Here is a 21,243-nt window from a genome sequence, read left to right on the forward strand (position 1 = left end):
TCCCAGCGAGATCATTCTCACCCGACCCCGTTTACTTTGGATACACGCCATCTCTCTCTGTTTCTTTTTTTTTATTTTTTCGTTAATTACCTCGCATTCCCCGGCGACTCGGCGCGCATCAAAGACTGAAGGAGTTGCAACGAGGCTTGGTTACATTCCTGGTCGGTAATGAAAGCACGAGCAGACCCGAGGAACGGCTCTACGAGTATCTGGAAGAGCCTAGGTAACATCCCCCTCCGCCTGGAGGGGGTGAACAACCAGTACTTGCTAAAGCTTCCCTTGTTCCTTGAAAACACACGCGCACACGCACCATGGAAAAGTCCTCGCGGCCTTCGGATCATCTCGAAGCTGAAGATACAAGCTTTTTGGTCGAGTCCGTTTCCTCCCTTGCATGTATGTACAACGCTGATCTTAGAACCTTCTTCGTTCTGGAACTTCTCTTGAATTGTCTGGCTCTTGTCCCGTTTGTCTCTTCGTCTTCGTACGTTGTACGTTTGCCGAACGGTGTAAATATTTCACTGGAGGCGAGGGGAAGTACGATTAAATAAATCTTGAAAAATTGTCTGCCAACGTTCACGCTGTTAATGAATCGATAATGCTAATGGAATCGGGCACGCGACGAAAATACTCTTCCGCGAATGCATTACGTTGGAGTGAATTTATACAAATATACGTTTAATATTGTTCACGTCAGAAACATGTGTTTTTCAGTTACAAACAAAATTTCCTACTTATCTCAAACGCGAAGAATTTTCCGTCCAACCTGATAATTTAAATATCGTTAGCTTATCTCTTCTGTTATGTTTGTGAGTCGTCCAGCAAATGTGATCGTCTTATCGGGGATGAATGTGTCAGGGGGTAGGGAATGTTCAAGATTTGTTGCGTTTCGATCGGCAACGTCGTCGCTTTAAATGGTTCGTTTAAACCGCCGCTTTGTGGAACGTCCTCGAGGAGAAATGAATTCTCATAAATAAAACCGCAGTCGAGGATTGCGCAGTCTCGTGAATATTTATCGGCACCGTTTTATCCGAGCAACGGCGGCGACGCGTGTGTGTAAACGCGGAAAACAATCGTCGCGAGCAATTCATTAGCTCGATGCTTATCTATTCTCACTTTCCGACTTCCAAACGAGTCTCTGCAGTGTGCACAATGATCAGAAAGTTTGCATGCTGTATCTAATCTCTGTTCCCGTTGTTGTTGACAGTGATCGAGATACATACCACGTTGGTATCAGAATATCTATCACTTTCTAGATAAACTGTACTTCTCCCAAATTGTTTAGCTTGCGCAAGTTCCTTGTCTCTGTGAATGTACGATACATATAAACAGATATACAGTAAATCCTCTATAAAAAAATATCCCCTCCACTGTAGTAATCTGATCTCGGCTCGGGTATATCGGTGTGAACCACTACTAATGCGACGTGAAGTACCATTCACAATGTAACACCAATATAAAAATTCTTTTATTATTACTTACTTTTTTCTGAAACTTTCGCCAATATATTTGTGGCATTTTTCTGATTAAAATAATACTAAACACGATATAATTCCAACTGTATTTAGTGGTTTAATTGACGATGAACGTTTCGGGCGCAAGGAAGGACAGCGTATGGGAAAGACAGAGACGCGGAGAGTCGCGGTCTTTCTTTACGCGCGCTGTCGTTCTCTACGTTCGACTCGGTCTTTGAAGCTCAAAAAAAATAGTGTCCGTCTACGAACTTTGCAAACAAACCTCCCCGAGGCTTTTTAGAGGATTTAGTGTATTGGGTTGGCAAGAAATTAATTTCGGTATTTTAAGGTGCAATTAAACCCAATATTCTTTTGTTCGATAATCTAAATTTGCCATCTTTCTGGTAGCTTCACAATTCTGCGCTCATAAAACTTCTGGACCTTATCGGCCAAAAACTGATCCAAGTGCGATTTCAGGTCATCATCATTAGTGAAAGTTCATTGCTTGAGTAAAAAAATTGGGTTTTATTTCACTTGAAAATATCGAAATTACTTTCTTGCCAAGCCAATATTTTTAACAAATGTCTGCAGCTTTTGTATGCCGTCTTGTATGCTTTCCTTCCGTTCTTTAGCGTGTAAGCTATTCTGTACAAAAGAATCTATGAAAGTCGATTAACGAACGCGATCTTAAGACGTTTCTGCTTTGATGGGGTTGTGGGTACAGGACATTCCAGAGCCCATGGTCATGGGCATGCGTGGCTGGTCGATGCGAGAGGAGAGCTGTGAGATCGTCCCGTACATCCCTAGCGAGCTGCATCGCTCTCTGCGGTGGCAACTCTCGACTACTTTGGCCCAGACCCACTGGCAACGTCTTCCTAGGTGAGGACAGCGTGGTCATACACTATCAGCAAATTGAGTTTGCCACCGTCAACACCAGCGACCAGGAGACGAAGAACCTGCTGGAGCACGCGAAGGACATCTTCATCGGTGAGAACGCTGTCATTTCTCTCAAGTTCATTTTTCTTATTAAAACGACACCCCACGGCGGTGGAGACAAGATTTGAATGCATTATTATTACAATGCATTCTGAGCCCAGCGTTAAGAGGATAGACTCGATTCCAGGATTGCAAGAGTGCGGGATGTGCCTTCTCATTTCTCGATAATGCGATGGGGGTTTTCAGCAGTGGAAAGCGCTAGAATAAAAGATCAATCTAGGCGGCAATCGCCTTGAAAAGTCCTACTTTTACGTTCACGAGGCGTAATTTGCATGATTTATTTTCATAAAGCTACATGCTGCCGAATAATACAAAATTACGCCTCGCAAACGGAAAATATATTATAGTCCAGTCAACAAAAGTTGTAGAGGGAAATGGAAGGAACACAATTTTTAACTTTGGGACTTTGTTTGGACTAGTTAGGAAGTAAACATACTAAAAGTCCCCACTCCTGGGAGGTGAGCGGGGTGCAGGGGGCACGTAGAAGGTCCCCTTTTTCGGGTTTCCGCTTATATCTCGGAAACTATGTGTCCTAGCGATAAGACCATTCCATAAAAAATTAAAGCTGACAAAATGTGCCACAAGATTGATTCAATTCAGTTTTTCGCTATCTTCCATAGTTCCCGAGATATCCGCGCTCAAAGTTCACGAATTGTGCTGAAGAGTTAGCTAGTCAAATAAGGCAAAAAACGTGAGGAAAAAATTTCTTTTTCACAATTAGTGAACTTTGAGCGCGGATATCTCGGAAACTATGCGACATAGCGAAAAACTGACTAGAATCAATCTTATGGCACGTTTTGTCAGCTTCAATTTTGTATAGAATGGTCTTATCGCTAGGACACATAGTTTCCGAGATATAAGCGGAAAATCGAAAATAGGGACCTTCTACGTGCCCCCCTGTACACCGCTCACCTCCTAGGAGTAGGGACTTTTAGTATGTTTACTTCCTAACTAGTCCAAACAAAGTCCCAAAGTTAAAAATTGTGTTCTTTCCATTTCCCTCTACACCCCCCTTACGATCATTCATTGACTGGACTATTATAATATCAATTATAGATTGATCTTTCATCTAGCGCTTCTGACTACTGAAAAGCTCCATCCCATGCATTATCGAAAAATGAAAAGCAATCCTGGAAACGAGGCTACCCCCTTAAACCACTTCGACCAAAACCGAACAAACCTGTTTCAGGCAACGTGAGGAGCCTGGTGAAGGTGGCGAACGCGAAGAGTCGGTCCGGGGTGGACACCTTCGTGATCTACCTGAGCGCGGGGAACGGGCGAGCAGTCGGGCCGGGTTTGGACACCGACGAGTCCTACAGCCTGGTGATAGTGCAGAAAGGAAAACTCCTGGAGGCGAAGATCACCGGGAACAGTTACTTCGGCGTTAGACACGGCTTGGAGACTCTCGGACAGATGATCTGGTGGGATGAGATCGCCGGAAGAGAGGGTGCACTTCGAGTGTTATCTCGCGCTTCTGTCGAGGACAAGCCTGCATTCCCTTATCGTGGATTGCTGGTCGATACCGGGAGACAGTTCTTCCCAATCGAAAGGCTGAAGAGGGTGATCGACGGTATGGCTGCCTCCAAGCTGAACACATTCCACTGGCACCTGACCGACTCGCAGAGTTTCCCGTTCGACTCGGTCCAGTTCCCGGAGATGGCCAGGTGGGGCGCGTTCAGCGGCGATCAGATCTACACGCCCGACGACGTGAAAGATCTCGCGGATTACGCGAGAATCCGGGGCGTCAGGGTGCTCGTCGAGATCGATTCGCCTGCCCATGCTGGCGCCGGATGGCAGTGGGGTGAGTGAGAACACGCACCTAAGCATCTACGACCCTGAAAAGTATAATTATCCGTGTTAAGGGTGTAGACTCGTTTCCTTCGCATTTCTCGATAATGCATGCGATGGGGTTTTTCAGTAGTCGAAAGCGCTAGATAAAAGATCAATCGAGGCCGCAGTTGCCCGCAAAGGTCCTATTTTTACGTTTACGAGGCGTAATTTGCATTATTAAAGCTGCGATAACTACATGCTGCCGAAAAATGCAAATTTATGCTTCGTAGACGTAAAAATAGGATTTTTTAGGACGATTGCGGCCTAGATTGATGTTTTATCTAGCGCGTTTCACTACTGATAAATGCCACATTACGTTAATCGAGAAATGAGCAATCCTGGAAACGAGTCTGCCCCCTTAAACGAATTTCAGGAATGTCGGAAGCTGTGTAATATTAACTGGATCTCTCTATCCGTTTGCTTCAGGGACGGAGTACGGGTACGGGGAGCTAGCTTTGTGCGTCGATCAGCAACCATGGTCTTCGTACTGCGGGGAACCGAACTGCGGCCAGTTGAATCCGATCAACGAGCACTCCTACAGGATCCTGGAAGGTCTGTACCGCGAACTGCTCGACCTGACAGAGATCCGGGACATCGTTCACTTGGGAGGCGACGAGGTGAACCTCGACTGCTGGGCCCAGTACGGGAACATCACGGCCGCGATGCAGGCGCAGAACATGACCGATCATCACGCGATGTGGGCCGAGTTCGAGACGAAGATGCTGCAGAGGCTGGTCAAGGCGAATCGGGACGAGACGCCGAAAGCGGTGATCCTCTGGAGCTCTCCTTTAACCAAGAGGCCTTACATCACCATGTACTTCGATCCGAAGATCCACGTGATCCAATCGTGGGGCGGCAGCAACTGGCCAGAGACTCCGGATCTATTGGAGGATGGATTCCGCGTGATTGTCTCGCATGTTGACGCTTGGTATCTGGACTGCGGCTTCGGAAGATGGAGGGAAACCGGGGAGGCTGCTTGCGGAGAGTACCGCACCTGGCAGACGGTTTATAATCATCGTCCTTGGAGGGATTATCCTCAACAGCATCTGAATCTTGTTCTCGGCGGCGAGGCTGCCATCTGGAGCGAGCAGACCGGCGACGCTTCCTTAGGACCTCGACTATGGCCTAGGGCTTCGGCTCTCGCTGAACGATTATGGTACGCGATGTTCCGGTCTCTAAGATTTCGTCTTTGGGTCGTTTCACGCCAAATCGATCCTTTTTTCATGTCGACATAATTTTTTTGCTGTCCACATAAAATTAGTAGCGGTGGATACTACCAAAAAAAAAAACACAGCTCAATCGGACAGTCAGTTCCCGAGATAAAAATTCGTAACGATCGATTTGACATGGAACGACCCGTTTTTAATATACGACGACAATTAACACGAGATCTCTGCACACAGGAGCGACCTGCCAACGAACGGTTTCTCAACGGACGAGAACGTGTACACGAGATTAGCCAGCCACGTGGAGCTTCTGACCAGCCGAGGATTGAAAACGGAAGCGATGTGGCCGCAATGGTGCTCCCAGAACCCGGGCAAATGTCTCTGACCGTTCGTCAGTCCGAATCTGATGACCGAGTTCAGTTGGTATCGTATGCGTGGCTGCTATGAGGCCCAATGAGGCGGCTATGGCGAGTTCACCTGGGCCCGTTTGAGGGCACCAGGCACTGTGAACAGTATACACGTGATGCCCTGATAAGGGCGACGGCGTCTCGAGGCTACCGAGCCCATGGCACGCAGCACTGTAGATGATGTCCTCGCAAGCTGGACCGTGTCGTATTCGTCACAGATTGCATCAATCCTTGGAGTGCCACCTGGTCGTTGATAAAATGATACAAGATTTCATTGAAGAAGGCGATGATACCGTCGAGGAATACACGATCCAATAGACAATAGAAGAACGGCGCAGCTTAAACGCAACTACCCGCGCAGAGTATCCTGTCAGGTCATCCCCAAACTATCATCCACTATCGCGGTCGAGGGATTTTCAAGAGGATGGCCTACTGGAAGAGATCAGTACTTAGAACCCTAGTGTAATACCACATTCTCCGAAGCTAACAATCTTCCTGACCTGATGTGGCACCTACTCTCGGTGCCTCGCAAGTTCTCTCGTGGCTGAATTCGAAAGGAATGCGGCGCAAGCCGTCCGATTGGGTCATTCGCCCTTGTGCCGTCTCGAGGGACAACTTGCGAGGCACGGAGCACACGCAAGTGCTTACGTCGCGGGATTTTCATCCTGATTTCACACCCGAAGTCCTCATTCAACGCCGCTCAAGAATAAAGTTACACGTTCCCAAGCTTACATCGATCGAGAATACTATCATCGTACAATAATGGAAGCTACTTACACTGAACGAACCAGATCTAAGCCAGATCAATGAGAGTTGTGATACCGGTCGTCATTAGTTTCTACCTAGATGCCTACGCTCATCCACTACTCAAAAGCATTATGGTGTTCATGCAGACTGTGTTCCTCGACGCTGTCACTTTTTGCAGCTCCTTCTGCAGCTCCGAGATTCATCATCCACATAATCGTTCATCCAATACCAAAGTTGTCGAGCCGAACAATAAGAGCTAAAGGCGCAGAAGAGCCAAGAGCCAGTCCAGGTGGCACCAGTAGACACCGACTACCAGTCAGACTGATCCCTTGGTAGCGAAAGGTTGGAGCGACGTCTAGAGATCGTTTAGCGGTTTACTTAAAAAAATGAGAAAAAGAAAAAAAAGAAAAACGACGGCGGGAAGGATTTAATCGAGCGTTTCTCTGTTTCAAATACGATTTTTATTTCTCTCTCACTCTCTCTCTCTCCCCCCCTCTCTCTCTCTCTCTCTCTCTCTCTGTTTGAAGAAACGAACGATACTTCGAGGGACACTACGATACGAATTAACGTCAATTCGAGGATTCGCGAGAAGCGCCTCGCGGAACGCCTTTTGCCGTAGCTCGATGCCATACTTTTCGTTTGAAGTGCCTTTCCAATTGTAATCTAACACGCGCACGACGAAGAAGACTTCAGTCGTCGCACGAATGAAAAACACCATAACCGTTCCTAAAAAACAAGAAACAGTTCTCGGGAATGGCCACAGCCGAGACCGCGCGTTGTCGTCCTTGTATTTAGAAAAAGAACAAACAGGATCGTCTTTAGCTAAGCTCTCTATGCCCTCTGGATCCTCTTTCAGAAGGCAGGATAAACAGGTCCCCTTTGTGAAGGGTGTCCGAATTAAGTTTCAGATGTTTTATTGTACCTAGAACGAGATATGGTCGAACTTTATTGAGAATTTTAAAGACTTTTAAAAGAACCTATTCGAAGAGATTTTTGGTTGTGGAGATCGAGGAAAATCGCCGGGCGAGTTATGATTATCGAGTAGACGGCTGGATAGATAGTTGCTAAGATTTGTTGGACTACTTTTACGAGGAAAAAAATCCGTCTGACGAGGAAGGAGAAAGTTGTATAATGGCCTTAGGAAATTTATCGAAGGTCCTAAATCCTAAACTTCAGTTAGAGAAATCACGGGAAGATGTTCACGAAGATGTACGAACGTATCAGAGCGGACGTAGAACTTCTTCCGATCCTTCTTTCACCATGGAGGTACACCATTTCGTCGAGCAGGGGTTAAGAAAATGGCGGCTGTCCGCCTAGACTTCTCTTTAAACTGCCAGATTTCGGTCCTAAGCGATTAATCTTTGGTCACGTGTGTTCTAAAAAAAAGAAAAAAAACGAAAGAAAGCATTGCAGAGGTTTTATCAGAGGGCGACGAGGCAGATTCGCTCACGTTTGTACTCGTAATTGTTGCGAAGCCCAGTTAGTATGTTAATAGGAGAAAATAATCGTCGGAGAGAGTCATTGTCGCCGATCAGCATAATCCAGCACCGATTGTCTATTCTAATGATAAATCGTAGAACGAAATCCCATAACGTTCGGATTGACGCGACGATTGAATAATTGCAAGCGATTCTATCATTGTTTTTGGTTGTTGTTGTTGCTTGTATTAAATACGTAACACACAGACACATACGTTGAAACGAACCGACGTCAATTTTTAGAAGTATAAAAACGGTTTGGAGCTTGCAGGTTGGAATTTCGTTGCGTTAATCCGCGGCTTGTCGGATCGAGATATTATGTGAAACAACGTGGAATAAACAATATGGCCTAGCACGATCGATAGATCTGTAAATACGCGATTACTCTTCGGACGAGCGGGAGCAGCGGCGACCGAACGATTAACATATTGTAGTTAATTAACGAAATCGAAGACGCTAGCAGGATGACGAAACAATCGTCTGTACTTACCGACACTTACCGACATCGATGGCTGTAAAAAGGAAGTGTGATTTTTAAGCACGATCTTCTGGATCCGTTGCGTTAGATCATCTGCTATGCTGGTCGATCACCTGTCTAACCGTTTGTCGCTGTTTTTTAATCGGCCACGTGTAGAGATTATGGTACATTGTGATTAGCATGCGGATGATTTTGCGAATCGATCCAGGAGCAATACAATCCGTTGTAAAGTGTGGTTGGTGTAAGTTTCACATAAAAGGAATTTTGAATACAACGCGCTTGTCAATACCTCATTTCCCTCACCCTTCGTTTAATTATAGTAAAACTGAGTAAACTGATCGTTGCGTTATAATCTTATCGAGTCGGTATAGATGTACTCGGTGGAACACTTTACCCATCACGATTTTGATGGATGGCACACGTGATGGTAAACCGATTTGCTTTATTGCATTTGCCGTTTCATCCACCAGTAGTGGTGTTTTGTCATTCTCTGTACCAATATACAGTGACTCCCACTAATATTCGGGCGCTGTTAAACAGAGGATAACTTTTTTAATAGTGGAGCGTTCGTCTTTGAAGTTTTTCGAGAAGCTGAAACAACTGGTTTGCTACAAAACAAATTGCAAAACGTATTTTTTAAATTTTCAGTATATGCCCACGTAAAAAAGTTGCGAAATGCGACTTTTAGTATTTTCTATGATTTGTAGGAATTTTTGAAAAAATTTCTTTTCACAAGATATTTTCATAATAATAACATTTCCGCGAAATTATGCGATGGAAGCTAAGCTACCCTTATCCGTCTACCTTTCACCTGGAGTTTACCTGTCAAGAAAGAAAATGGAGGGCGAGGCAGGACAGCAAACAGGCCGATTGCCGTCCACTCGTGGCTCACTTCGATCCCAGATTTCAAATACCTCGCATCGTCTCCTCGCGCTACAAGGAATGCGACTTCCTCATCGCTACCGGGTCTCTCAATTAATAAATTCCAGTTTGTCGAACCCGTGAAGTTCGCGAAACGTTGAATCTCCGTGCAAGTTCTTTGCAACATCCGAAGGACCATGATGGCCAATGTCACGGCGACGATGGATAGCTTCTACAGAGAGGAGCAGCAGAAGTGCGAACGACTGCGGTCGCAGCGTGAGTCCTCTGAAGTTATTAATACTAAACCTACCAACACTGGCCAGGGTGACCGGTTCCAGGTTTTTTATTTTACTGTTAGAAAAATAATAAAAGTGATTTCATAATAAACGATTGTATAGATATCTTTGGTAGAGCACGTATCACAATAGGAGCTGCACAAAGTCTAAATAAAATCAATCTTGTCATTTTTATAAGGGAACATGTGTGTACCAGTTACTTTTAAGGCTCGGTAGGTTTAGCGTTAAACAAGTATAATTCAATTCAATTCTATCTTGAATGATATCATACGATTCGAATGAACTTTTCTCGAAAACCAAAGTCAGTCTAGAGTTAATCTGGTTCTCGCGAGTAGATGATGAATCGTCATCGAACTGTCCCCCATTTTTCGACGGGATCCTCTGCTGGCCATCAACGAGGGCCTCGACAACAGCGATTCTACCTTGTCCACCTGGGACAAGCTTCGAAACTAATGAAGAACCAAGAACTATAATGGAAATGAACAATACGTCGATCGCCACTAAAGCCTGTCTTCCAAACAGTGAATGGTACAAAAATTCCGAAAGGATTTCGTGGGGCAATTACAGCCTCTGCGACTTTTCTGACGAGTTCACGACTCAGACTATTAGCGAGATCGGCGGTCTGAGGTTCGAGATGGCGCAGTCGAGCGGGTATGGTCGCACCGATACCTTTTTGCTGCGCGTAAGAATAAATTATTGTTGTAGGTTTCGTACTCCAAATTCTTAATAGTACTTTACAGGGTGACAAGAAATAACGGAGTTAAACTTTTCTTATTATAATTCTGTCAAATCGACGACTTTTGAAAGACCAAATGATAACAACCATAACATGGACCTTTAGTATTCATATATTTAAGAAGTTTCGAAGTGGCCACCCTTTGAGCCGATTCAAAGGCTCAAACGTGTTTTGAAATTTTCGGATATGGGCCGCAGCTCTTCTGGCGTCATTCGGTCCCACACCCGGCGCAGACATTTTTTCAGCGACTCGAAACTTTTATGGGGCTGAGCACAGGCCCTGACCTCCAAAATCGACCAAACGCTGGAGTTCATAGAGTTGAGATACGGTGAGTATGGCGGCCATTCCGCAGATGTGATGAAACCTGGAAAATGGGATTTGCTACGGTTTTCGTGGATCAAGGGGTCAAAATCAACCAAGAAGTGTATCGACGGGACATTCTCGAAGCTGTTGTACTTCTGTGGGCCCAACAGCACCTCGGCGATCCGGAATGGACGTTACAGCAGGTTTCCGCGCCGGCCCACAGGGCGAAAACAACTCAGGAGTGGGGCAAAGCCCATTTTCCAGGTTTCATCACATCTGTGGAATGGCCGCTGTACTCACCGAATCTCAAACCGATGGACTACTGCGTGTGGTCGATTTTGGAGGCCAGGGCCTGTGCTCGACCTCATAAAAATTTGGAGTCATTCAAAAAATCTCTGTACCAGGAGTGGGACCGAATGGAGCCAGAAGAGCTGCGGCCCATTGCCGAAAATTTCAAGACACGTTTGAACCTCTGTAACGGCGCAGAGGGTGGCCGTTTCGAAACTTCTTCAATATATGAATACTAAAGGTCCATGTTATGGTTGTGATTATTTGGTTTTTCAAAATTCGTCAATTTGACAGAATTATAATAAGAAATGATTAACTCCGTTATTTCTTGTCACCCTGTATTTGGAAAAGGGTGAATTTGGGGTGCAAAATATTATCCTCGAAGTGTCTCGAGGAGCAGAAACGTGACTGAGCTTGGTTGTTACGTCCGCAGAAATGGCTGCCGATCGTCAGGATCGTCTCGCAGATCGGTTACACTACTTCGTTCACCATGCTCGTCATTGCAATTATCATCTTCTCTCTGTTAAGGTAAAAATACCTTTGGTCCTGTGACGACTGAAATTGAAACCTGAAATATGTCCGCACTCTAGGAAACTGAGGAATCCCAGAAACAGGTTGCACATGCACCTATTCGCCTCGTTCATAATGAGGGCGTTCATGGCACTGATTAGGGACTGGATCTTCGACGATGGGATCGGTTTAGCTATGGACGTGATCTACGTCGATGGGAAGGACGCGTTCATCAAACAGCGAAACGTAGGCATCGTAACCAGTAGCGCGTTATAACTAGTTGGGGCCTTGGGCAAAGTAGCCCCAACTAAATAACTTTATGAGAAAAATGTAGAATTTGGATCTTGGATCTTGATTTGTGTTCGGGCCTCCTTTTGCTTGGGGCCCCGGGCATTTGCCCAAGTTGCCCATGGGGTAACGCGTCACTGATCGCAACGAAATGAAGCTTTGATGATGAATCAAATAACTTGGAATTGAATGATCAGTTCCAGATCTTGGTGTGCAAGACGATTACAAGCATGTGGCAGTTCTTCATCGTTGCCAACTACTCGTGGATACTGATGGAGGGGCTGTATCTCCATAATCTGGTTGTTCTGGCGTTCTGCGCGGACAGCGCGGCGACTAATCTTTATATTCTGATGGGATGGGGTGACTAATCTTCTATAAATTAGCTTCCACTTGAAAACGTTAGTTCATTATTTACACAACACGTTCCTTTTTGGGGAGGAAGGTTTGCCCGTGTTCGTGGTGGCTCCGTGGATCATAATCCGAGCTACGATCGAGGACACGCTCTGCTGGACCACTCACGAGAATCCATCTTTGTTCTTGGTCATCAGAATACCCATCATGATCTCGATCATAGTGAGTAGTTTTCAAATCACGCGAGGACGCTAGGTGTTTATATTCGAAATTGATTTTTCAGAGATAGTTGTAATTTTTGTAGCTGTTTAGGGCACTTTATATATTCTATAATTAAAATCATTTAAGCTTTTATACATAGATACAGGGTGAGTCACCTAACTTTATCACCTCAAATATCTTTGTTGTCTTCAAAGATACATTAAATGTCTCGAGGACAAAGTTGAATGGTAAAATGGAGCTCACACAATACAATACCAAACAAAATTTTAGTTTTGTCATTTTTTTTAGAGATATCAAGGTCACCTTAATTTTTTTAATGGAACCACCCTTTTTCAAACATCTACAATGATAGTCCCTTACGTTACGAATTCAGTGACTATAATTACTCAAGGTCATCCAAGGTCACGGGCAGAAGAAACGTATAAAACTAAAATGTGGAAGCAGAATACGTTTATCACCATTCAACTTTGTAAATATGTTTCTTCTATCGATCGTATTTGCTGATAATAAATTTTTAAATGTTTTCGGCGCAACGGTTCGATCGCTTTGTTTGACAATTAGCAAAATTGCTTTATAATTCGTAATAAACGATCGAACCGTTGCGCCGAAAACATTTAAAAATGTATTATTCAACTTTGTCCTCGTCCTCGAGACATTTAATGTATCTTTGAAAACAACAAAGATATTTAAGGTGACTCACCCTGTGTAATTAACCTCTTGGCAGTTCAACTTCCTGCTGTTCATCAACATAGTCCGCGTACTCTTCGTCAAGCTGAAGACCTCTGTGCACCTGCAGCGCAAGAAGATGCAGTACAGGTGTCTATCAACGATCGTCAGATTTTCTGCTCCATAGTAATTGTTATTGAAGACTAAAATGAAATATTTCAATTGGACAGTAGGTGGGCCAAGTCCACGTTAGTTCTCGTCCCACTTTTCGGAGCTCACTATGCCCTGTTCTTAGGCTTCTCTTATCACAAAGATCACCGTGTGGAGCTGATTTGGCTCTTCTGCGACCAGTTCTTCGCCTCTTTTCAGGTAACTCAATCCTCTCGCAGTTTTCGCAAAATAAAACTGATCAGAACCATCGATTTCAACATTTAAAATATTTCTAGGGTACCTTCGTAGCCCTACTCTACTGTCTGCTGAACGCAGAGGTACGTTCAGAGATCAAGCTAGCCTGGAGAGCCAGATGGTCCAAGAAAGCCATTTGTCACTCTCTGTGCAAAATGTCGAGGAAGAGACAACTGAAACGACAGTGTCAAAAATCCTCGGATACCGAACGACCCGCCATCAGCGGCTCTACTATGAGAAACATGACCGTACTACAAGTGGACAAATTCTAGTCGTATATATATAAACCAATTCTTTATGAAACATTCTATTAACATTGTACGATCCCTAATCAATTTAATAGACTGCTGATTTTATGCTTTTATGATAAAAATGGCTACGCACAATTTAAGACAGTGGTCATATTAAAAATATTTAAGGGCACCACTGTGTACTAGTTTCGGTTCAATAAGATCATTAAAAGATGGAACAAATTTTTATTTCGCTCCTGTGTCTTGCAAACAATGCAAGCATATTTTATTTTGCATAAAAATCCGCAGTCTACTTATCAATTTTTGCAACCGAATACTTTTCTGTGTGTTAGTATTCATACCTGTATATTGTACAATTATATGTAAGGTGGAGTAAGGTAAGTCCGCCCTAGTTTTTGCAAAGTTGGACTTTAAACCGATGTAGTTTCAGTCTGGTACGTAAAAACTTAACGTTCTTGGTATCAAACTCTTGCCACAGTTATTACTGATGAATTAGTATTATGTAGGATTCTAATTTTACTTGAAAATTATCGTTTTGATAGGATATTGTACAGTGTCAACTTGGACGCACTTGCCCCGAAAATGGGGCAAGTCCGTCTCTGAGAGTTAAAAATGATTTCGAACCTTGTTTCGAGTGCTACGGGGCAAGAAAAGAATGATTATATCAAGCCTGCTACAAAATGCTTCTTGTTGCATTAAATATATTGTTTAGTTTTATAGTTACCCATACAGTACGGACTTACCCCACCGTGATAGTACGGACTTGCCCCATGTAGTAATATTTACGGAGCAAGATCATCTTAGTGTTTTTCTCAATAAATTTTAAAAAATACAATAGAAACGGTTCATTTAATGTAAACCTACATCAATATTTGTTGTACTTACCTAAAATAACAACACAGAATATATTAATAACTTGTAAACTATTGCACGTTCAGGGTAACCTCAAAGTTGTACGTGTACCTCTCACGTGACTGTTTGGCATTGGTTGATTTAAGCGAGGAAAACACCTTTATTCCTGGCCGACATCTATGTAGAATAGTTCATACTAACTTATACTCAGGGCCGGCCCTCTCTGTATAAAGGGGCCTGGGTGCAAGAAACCCTACATTTTTTGTAAAGTGAAAAAAAATTACAAACACGAACATATATTACTAATGCGTGTTTATTTAATGCGTGATTTTGTTTTTGCTAATACATTAATTACTTCAGAAAAATTACATTACTTTAGTTCTTGATCATGTTGGGGCCCTCTCAATCGCGGGGCCCGGTGCATAGATAAACATTAATAAATGCAAGCTAGAGAAATTTCGTTCATATTATAATAAAAATAACCAATTAACGGACTTGCCCCGTAGACGGACTCACCCCACTCCACCTTATATTTGTGAATTAAAGGTTTAGAGAATGGTTCTCTCTCTCTCTCGTGTTTAGAGTTTGTACAACGAAACACAAATATAATTCTTAAATGTCTGTTAATAATTTTGGTGGATGTAAAATCGTTCGCTTACCATTTCGGTATCGCGGCCAACGCTACCGACATGCGACAGTTCTTCGATTTAGACGTATGAGTATGGACGAGGTATAGAATCTGAGAAAGTCACTTCGAATCCAGTGTATATCTAATTAATTAATCTTCCTTGCAGTGTATATGTACGAATACGTGTACAATAATGTACATACATATAATAAATACCGCAACGAGTTAAAAATCGTCGACGCGTTTCGCGATGATGAAAACCACCCTCTAAAGTCACGTGTCGCGCGAGAAGGAAAGGGTGTTGAAAGGGCTGGGGATGAAAAATAGCGAACGCTGAACTATCTCATGACACTTGTAACCACGAGAAACATTAATCGGACGGTGGTCGATTAGAATGTGGTTCTAGATGGTCCACTGCAGTATTGTAATCAACGACACGTGACTGTTCTACCCTCCCTATATTATTACTCAACGTTGATCACTCGGTTATTCACCCTTTGCTCGTATGTTGCAATTTGTCCGAACAATTTGCGCAATTGTAATATTCGAGAGCTGCCCCATCGACACCTCTTTCCGTTTTTCGAAACCCTTCTGCTTTCTTTTTGTTGTTCCTCTTTGATTTGCGTGTCGACACTGATCAGTTTGATCAGGCGCGTTCGTTTATTAATAATATAATTAATTAGATGCATAGAGTTACATCGCGCGGTATAAATTCAATAAAGTAAAATCAGGGGACACCTGAATTTCTGCAATCATTTAATATAATACAATAGAGTGGTATGAAAATGGCAGTGAAAGCGAAACACAGTATGGATTTCCTCAGAGGAAGGATCAGGTGCTGAAGGAGGAGCATCTGTGCCGATGTTCTCGCGCCATAATAATCTCCCCTCTGCCCTCCTCCAATTTGCCAGCTGTAAATAAACAAAATGGTAAATACGAATACTTGGGAGACCTGTCCGAGAGAGAAACACTTGAAATATATTATTATTATTAATAAAATTACTTGTGGCGACATTAATTTTAGCATGATAGACTGGAAATTCGGAACCTTTGATCGTCGATCTCGAAATCTCCGTTAGGGTGGATTTATAGTGGAGCAGCCAGGTGAGCTGTGCGGTGAAAAAAAAAGAAAAACAAAGAAAATACATACAGTGACTCCCACAAATATTCGGACACTCTTAAAAAGGCGATAATTTTTTTAATATTGTACTATACGATTTGAACTTTTTTGGGAAAGCTAGAGCAATTAGTTTACTACAAGATGTGAAAAAAAATTTTCCAAAAATTGCAATTGATCGGAATTGTAGAAAAAATACTAAAAGTTGCATTTTACAACTTTCTTATGCGGGCATATATTGAAAATTTAAAAAATACGTTTTGTAGATCTTTGTGAATTAAACATATTCTGAAAATTACGTCAAAATTGACGTTCCAATGAGCTACAAACGTTTAAAGATGGTAAAAATTGCAGATTTTCACGATTCTCGGCCTATAACTGCAGATTCTTACATCTTTTAATGCCTGTCGCTTTTTTCCGCATCAACCGATTTCGATGAAACTTTCACAGTGCATATAATTGACACAGATCTACAAAACGTATTTTTTAAATTTTCAATATAGGCCCGCATTAAAAAGTTGTAAAATGCAACTTTTAGTATTTTTTCTACAATTCCGATGAATTGCAATTTTTGGAAAAATTTTTTTCACATCTTGTAGTAAACTAATTGCTCTAGCTCTTCCAAAAAAGTTCAAATCGTATAGTCCAATTGTAAAAAAGTTATCGGCTTTTTAAGAATGTCCGAATATTTGTGGGAGTCACTGTATGTACTTTTTCTTTAGTATGTGTCGAAATATTGTCACGAATGTTGGATTGTTTTCACCGCGCCGCGCCGCTATCATCGATGCTCGCCGCTCCACTATAACTGCACCCTTAGAAAATTGCAGGTAGACCGAAAGTGTTAACCAAAAATGTTAACAAAAGAAGGAGAGCTTCCTTCGACAGGATGGTTCATTTTTCCCGTTCTTTCACGATTTATTTTACGGTTTCAGTGATTAGAACTTTTTTTGTAGGGAGACGTTCGTGTAGTACATTCGGGTGGTCTTCAAACCGTTCATAAGAAGTCTTAAAGGTGCATAAGTGCTAATTAAAATAAAAGCAGGAAACAGTAAAAATCGAGTTTAAAGTTAAACCAATAATAAGCTTTATTAGAAGAATGTGGAATTGACGTAAAAAGTGTAATAACAATAACAATTGCAATTAGAATCACGATAAAAATAATAATAATTACAATTACAATAAAAATTGAAGTTGAAGTTGAAGTTCAAGTTGAAATTGAAGCAAAAACACTAACTCGAACAAATAATACCATTGCTAATACAGCTAGATTATGGGTATGTAAAAACCACACTGTTTATAGTCTTAAAGACGTCTTTTTAGGACGAAAGACTTCCAGGCCTAAAATAGAGTTAAAACGGACGTCTTTAACACGTCGTGTGCTATTTGGAATACGTAAACGATTGAGTGAAATTGAATTTGCGGAATAAAATATGGAAAAAAGCAAGGATTTGGTCACCGAGACGAGAATCGCGAAGCCTGAAGAGCTCGCATGATCGATAAAATGGTCCACCCATCTACGTTTGCTCCGTCCCACGCTTCGAACATCCTCGGCGCCGACAGAATGGCGGGCGGTTTGGGGCGGTCTCGCAATCTGCGATTCGATTGGAGAACTCGGGGGATGCTGTGGGAGGAAGATGAACGGACGAGATACGAACGGTGGAGAACGAGAGAATGCATGGTGGGCGTGGTTTCGAGGATCTTCCTGTTAGGGGTTGCAGCCTGCCCACGGGAAACCTGGAGATATTATCAGACGGTGCTGCTGTTGATCTCGTGGAGCAATCGTCCTTGACACTTGCCGCTCAAAAGTCGCAGAAACGTTACGTCGAAAAACTGTTCGATCAAATCACCGAGTTCAGAACACGTTCTTCACAAAAGTAGTGTTTTTTCAAAATAATACATAGTGATCGCAAGTACAAAGTGAGCCATGGACCTACACGGATTCTAGAAGAGGGCGAAGGCCGGACCACGATCTCTCTCTCATGGTTGGTATTATATTTTATTATTACCTAACTTCCTGTCGTTTATTATTACAAAAATTCATTTCATCTCCTAACGACTTCGTTACATACAGAACAACGATGTTTTTAAATTTTTCTAAACCTTTACTGTCTCATATTTCACCCAACCAAGTTCTTGGTCTAATTATCTAATTATTAGTGTGATTTAAAACAGTGAAACCATTATTCAGTTACATTATTCTCAAACTATTAAGCAATTCGGGTAGAACATTTTTATTTTGCGAAAAGGAACGCCGGCGCATCATTTGCAGCCTATTAAAATTATTCGGGGAAGAAATCGGTTTTTCTGCGACTCCACTTTCCCGCAGCCGATGCAGACAATGTTTACTTTGCACAAACAAATTGTAGCAAGCCGATGTCGCATCAGTCGCGTTTATTACGGTGTTTAAAGGAAGCGTCTCGGTTATACGATTGTAATTCCGTCGTTTTCGGGGTGGAATACGAAACGTAACACAGGGGGCGACGTTATGCGAAATCGTGTCGATAATAAAAGCACGTCGACATGTGGCGAATCCTGTGAAATATTAAAACGACCGCGACCAGTCCATACAGATCGTCGGATTTATCATAAGAATCAGATCGCGGGATAGATCGAGGGACGTTTGCTATTAATAATTGAGGAGGACCGTACCGCATCCTCTGCAGAACGGCGACGCATTTTTTGAATTATGCAACGCTACCTTTCGTCAGTTTCCATCGAATTGCTCGGGATTTAAGAGTCCATTGGGGATCGGGGCTATTCCTTCTTTAATACGGTTCTCTGTTCGTCTCCCGATTCTGCCGTCGTTCCGATAGTTTATTTATCGGCGCGTTGTCTTTCTTATTCTTTAAAGGGCGACGTACACTTCAACTAACGTAGCTCTTCGATAGACAGTGTATTTAATCGTTAAGTTCTTCCTAATTTTATCGTGTTCCGGTTGAACAACCCTTTCGTGTTTCGTACTGCTTCGCATGGGAACAGCGCGCGGCTAATATTTGATTAGGTTATTATTTCTCGTGGCGAAAACCTCTTGTCCCGAATTCGGATGCGATTCCCGCGGGACTATCCGACGATTTCAGCCGAAACGCACATATCGATGTTTTCACGCTCGGTGCGCGTGACTGGGGGTGATAATGCGAATAAAATAATTCCATTACGTTGTGCTCCATCAAGTAAATCCGTCGAAGCTGCTTCTGCACTATCGTTAAAACATCCACTGCAATATGTTGTTATTGCAATCCCTTTTACAACCCGTGGCAGAATGTTTCCGATCGGAGGTATTGATACGGATTTTAGAGAAAACATTCACAATTTAGAAGTATAAAATATTACTTTATGGAGTTAAAACTGATGGGAAATGAAAAGGGGCTTATCCAAGAATGAAAAACAATCGTACACCAATGAACTTAGGCTCATTTCAAAGCTTGAATAGTCTACTTTCGCACCCTGTTGTTCATTTTACTCCGACACATTTTTACACGATATGATAGATAAAAAACCGAGGACCCATTTCTTCAGAAACCTTTGTCAAAATATCTTAAAATCTGGTGTTTCACCAGATATTCAGTTTGACGTTCTACACATTAAATTACAGAGGGTGGAGACGATAATGGACTCTCGCAACTGCAGTTCCGCGTGGACAATAGAAATGAAACGAGGATAATAAAAATCTGGGGAGTCGGTAACCGGAATTTTTGCGAACCATCTCGACTTTTCTAGTTTCATAAATAAAAGAGACAAATGAAGAATTCTATGATCAGCGGGCACGGGGTTGTCGTGAACGGAACAGGTGCATCCGGCGGAGGCACACTTACGAGGGAGGAGAGACGAAGACGCAGAAGAGCGACGCAGAAGTATCGAACAGCTCATGCTACACGGTGAGTACGATGTATCGTGAATCTGGAGGCTTCTAGCTTTAAAATGAGCCGAAGTTTAGCCAGATCGACCCTGTACGATCATTTCTCAAGAAATTACACTGTCCAACACCATTTTCAATATACTATTGGGTCCTTCTTATAGAGATTTTAGCGCTGATTCCGAATAATCTGTCCTTAATTTTTCACCTATACGCACAATTTTTGAGAAACATGACTTTGAAAAAAAAACATATTTTTTAAAGCCATGTTTTCCAAAAACTGTGCGTATAGGAGAAGAATTAAGGACAGATTCGGAATCAGCGCAAAGAATTCTATAAGAAGGACCAACAGTATATTGAAATCAGAAAAAAAAGTTGAAATTTGTTGGACAGTGTAATTTTGTTGGCAGTTTTAAGTAATTCTTTGCTAATTACAGGGAAAGGGTGAGAGTAGAGGCCTTCAATCTAGCCTTCGCGGAGCTTCGGAAGCTGCTGCCGACGCTGCCACCGGATAAAAAGCTCTCGAAAATCGAGATCCTCCGGTTAGCCATTTGCTACATCGCCTATTTGAATCATGTCCTCGAGGCTTGACTCGAAACCGAACAAAAACTATTTTTACAGAGCATGTTTCAAACCCTTGCACACTGTACACACACACATGTACAATTATCATGTAAACCATTGCGCTGTCAATGCGAAAATTGTTAATCGAACGAACACTGCTAGGGTGCTGCACAGTTTACCACCATTCGACGTTATTATTTATTGTAATAGAACATATGTGAGCTTTGGATAAATAAATAAACGACAGAAAATAGCTAGTTTCTCAATTCAGTTTCCTTCAAGATCATTTTTTCGTGAATGCTATAATTAATTCGAGAACGCGACAATGCTGCTCGAAATCGACCAGAAAACCCGGTCCACTTAAATCAATCTTGTTCAGGGAATTAGCGAACCGTCTCAAGCTTGGTACCCCTGGGATTATCGCTCCCCACGAGCACCTAAATCCTCTATTTCCCCTTATAGTCCTCGTCACCTAACTATCGCGATCGAATCGTGTTTT

At 42.7% G+C, this 21,243-nt stretch overlaps 2 protein-coding genes across 10 annotated transcripts in view; both read left to right on the plus strand.

Annotated features, from left to right (window-relative positions):
- The window catches only part of Fdl (fused lobes), a 28,266-nt gene extending 19,439 nt beyond the window's left edge, over positions 1–8,827 (plus strand). For 7 of the 9 annotated variants that reach the window (XM_076432801.1, XM_076432795.1, XM_076432799.1 and 4 more), the window contains 5 exons: positions 125–223; positions 2,176–2,438; positions 3,637–4,248; positions 4,704–5,433; positions 5,681–8,827. In XM_076432801.1, the coding sequence (XP_076288916.1) occupies positions 125–223; positions 2,176–2,438; positions 3,637–4,248; positions 4,704–5,433; positions 5,681–5,828 (1,852 nt within the window). In that variant the 3' untranslated portion in view covers positions 5,829–8,827. The other 2 variants (XM_076432802.1, XM_076432797.1) reach the window with 2 other exon arrangements.
- A 141-nt stretch (positions 8,828–8,968) lies between these two features.
- On the plus strand, positions 8,969–20,061 carry LOC143213185 (secretin receptor). Its single transcript, XM_076432819.1, has 10 exons — positions 8,969–9,690; positions 10,046–10,392; positions 11,471–11,565; positions 11,628–11,793; positions 12,033–12,195; positions 12,278–12,408; positions 13,133–13,224; positions 13,305–13,443; positions 13,521–18,309; positions 19,920–20,061. Exons 1-9 carry the CDS (start codon positions 9,612–9,614, stop codon positions 13,749–13,751), a joined length of 1,443 nt encoding a protein of 480 aa, XP_076288934.1. The 5' UTR covers positions 8,969–9,611; the 3' UTR covers positions 13,752–18,309; positions 19,920–20,061.
- Positions 20,062–21,243: the final 1,182 nt, after the last annotated feature.

This window comes from Lasioglossum baleicum, chromosome 10, assembly GCF_051020765.1.
Source record: "Lasioglossum baleicum chromosome 10, iyLasBale1, whole genome shotgun sequence".
Classification (NCBI taxonomy): Eukaryota; Metazoa; Arthropoda; class Insecta; order Hymenoptera; family Halictidae; genus Lasioglossum; species Lasioglossum baleicum.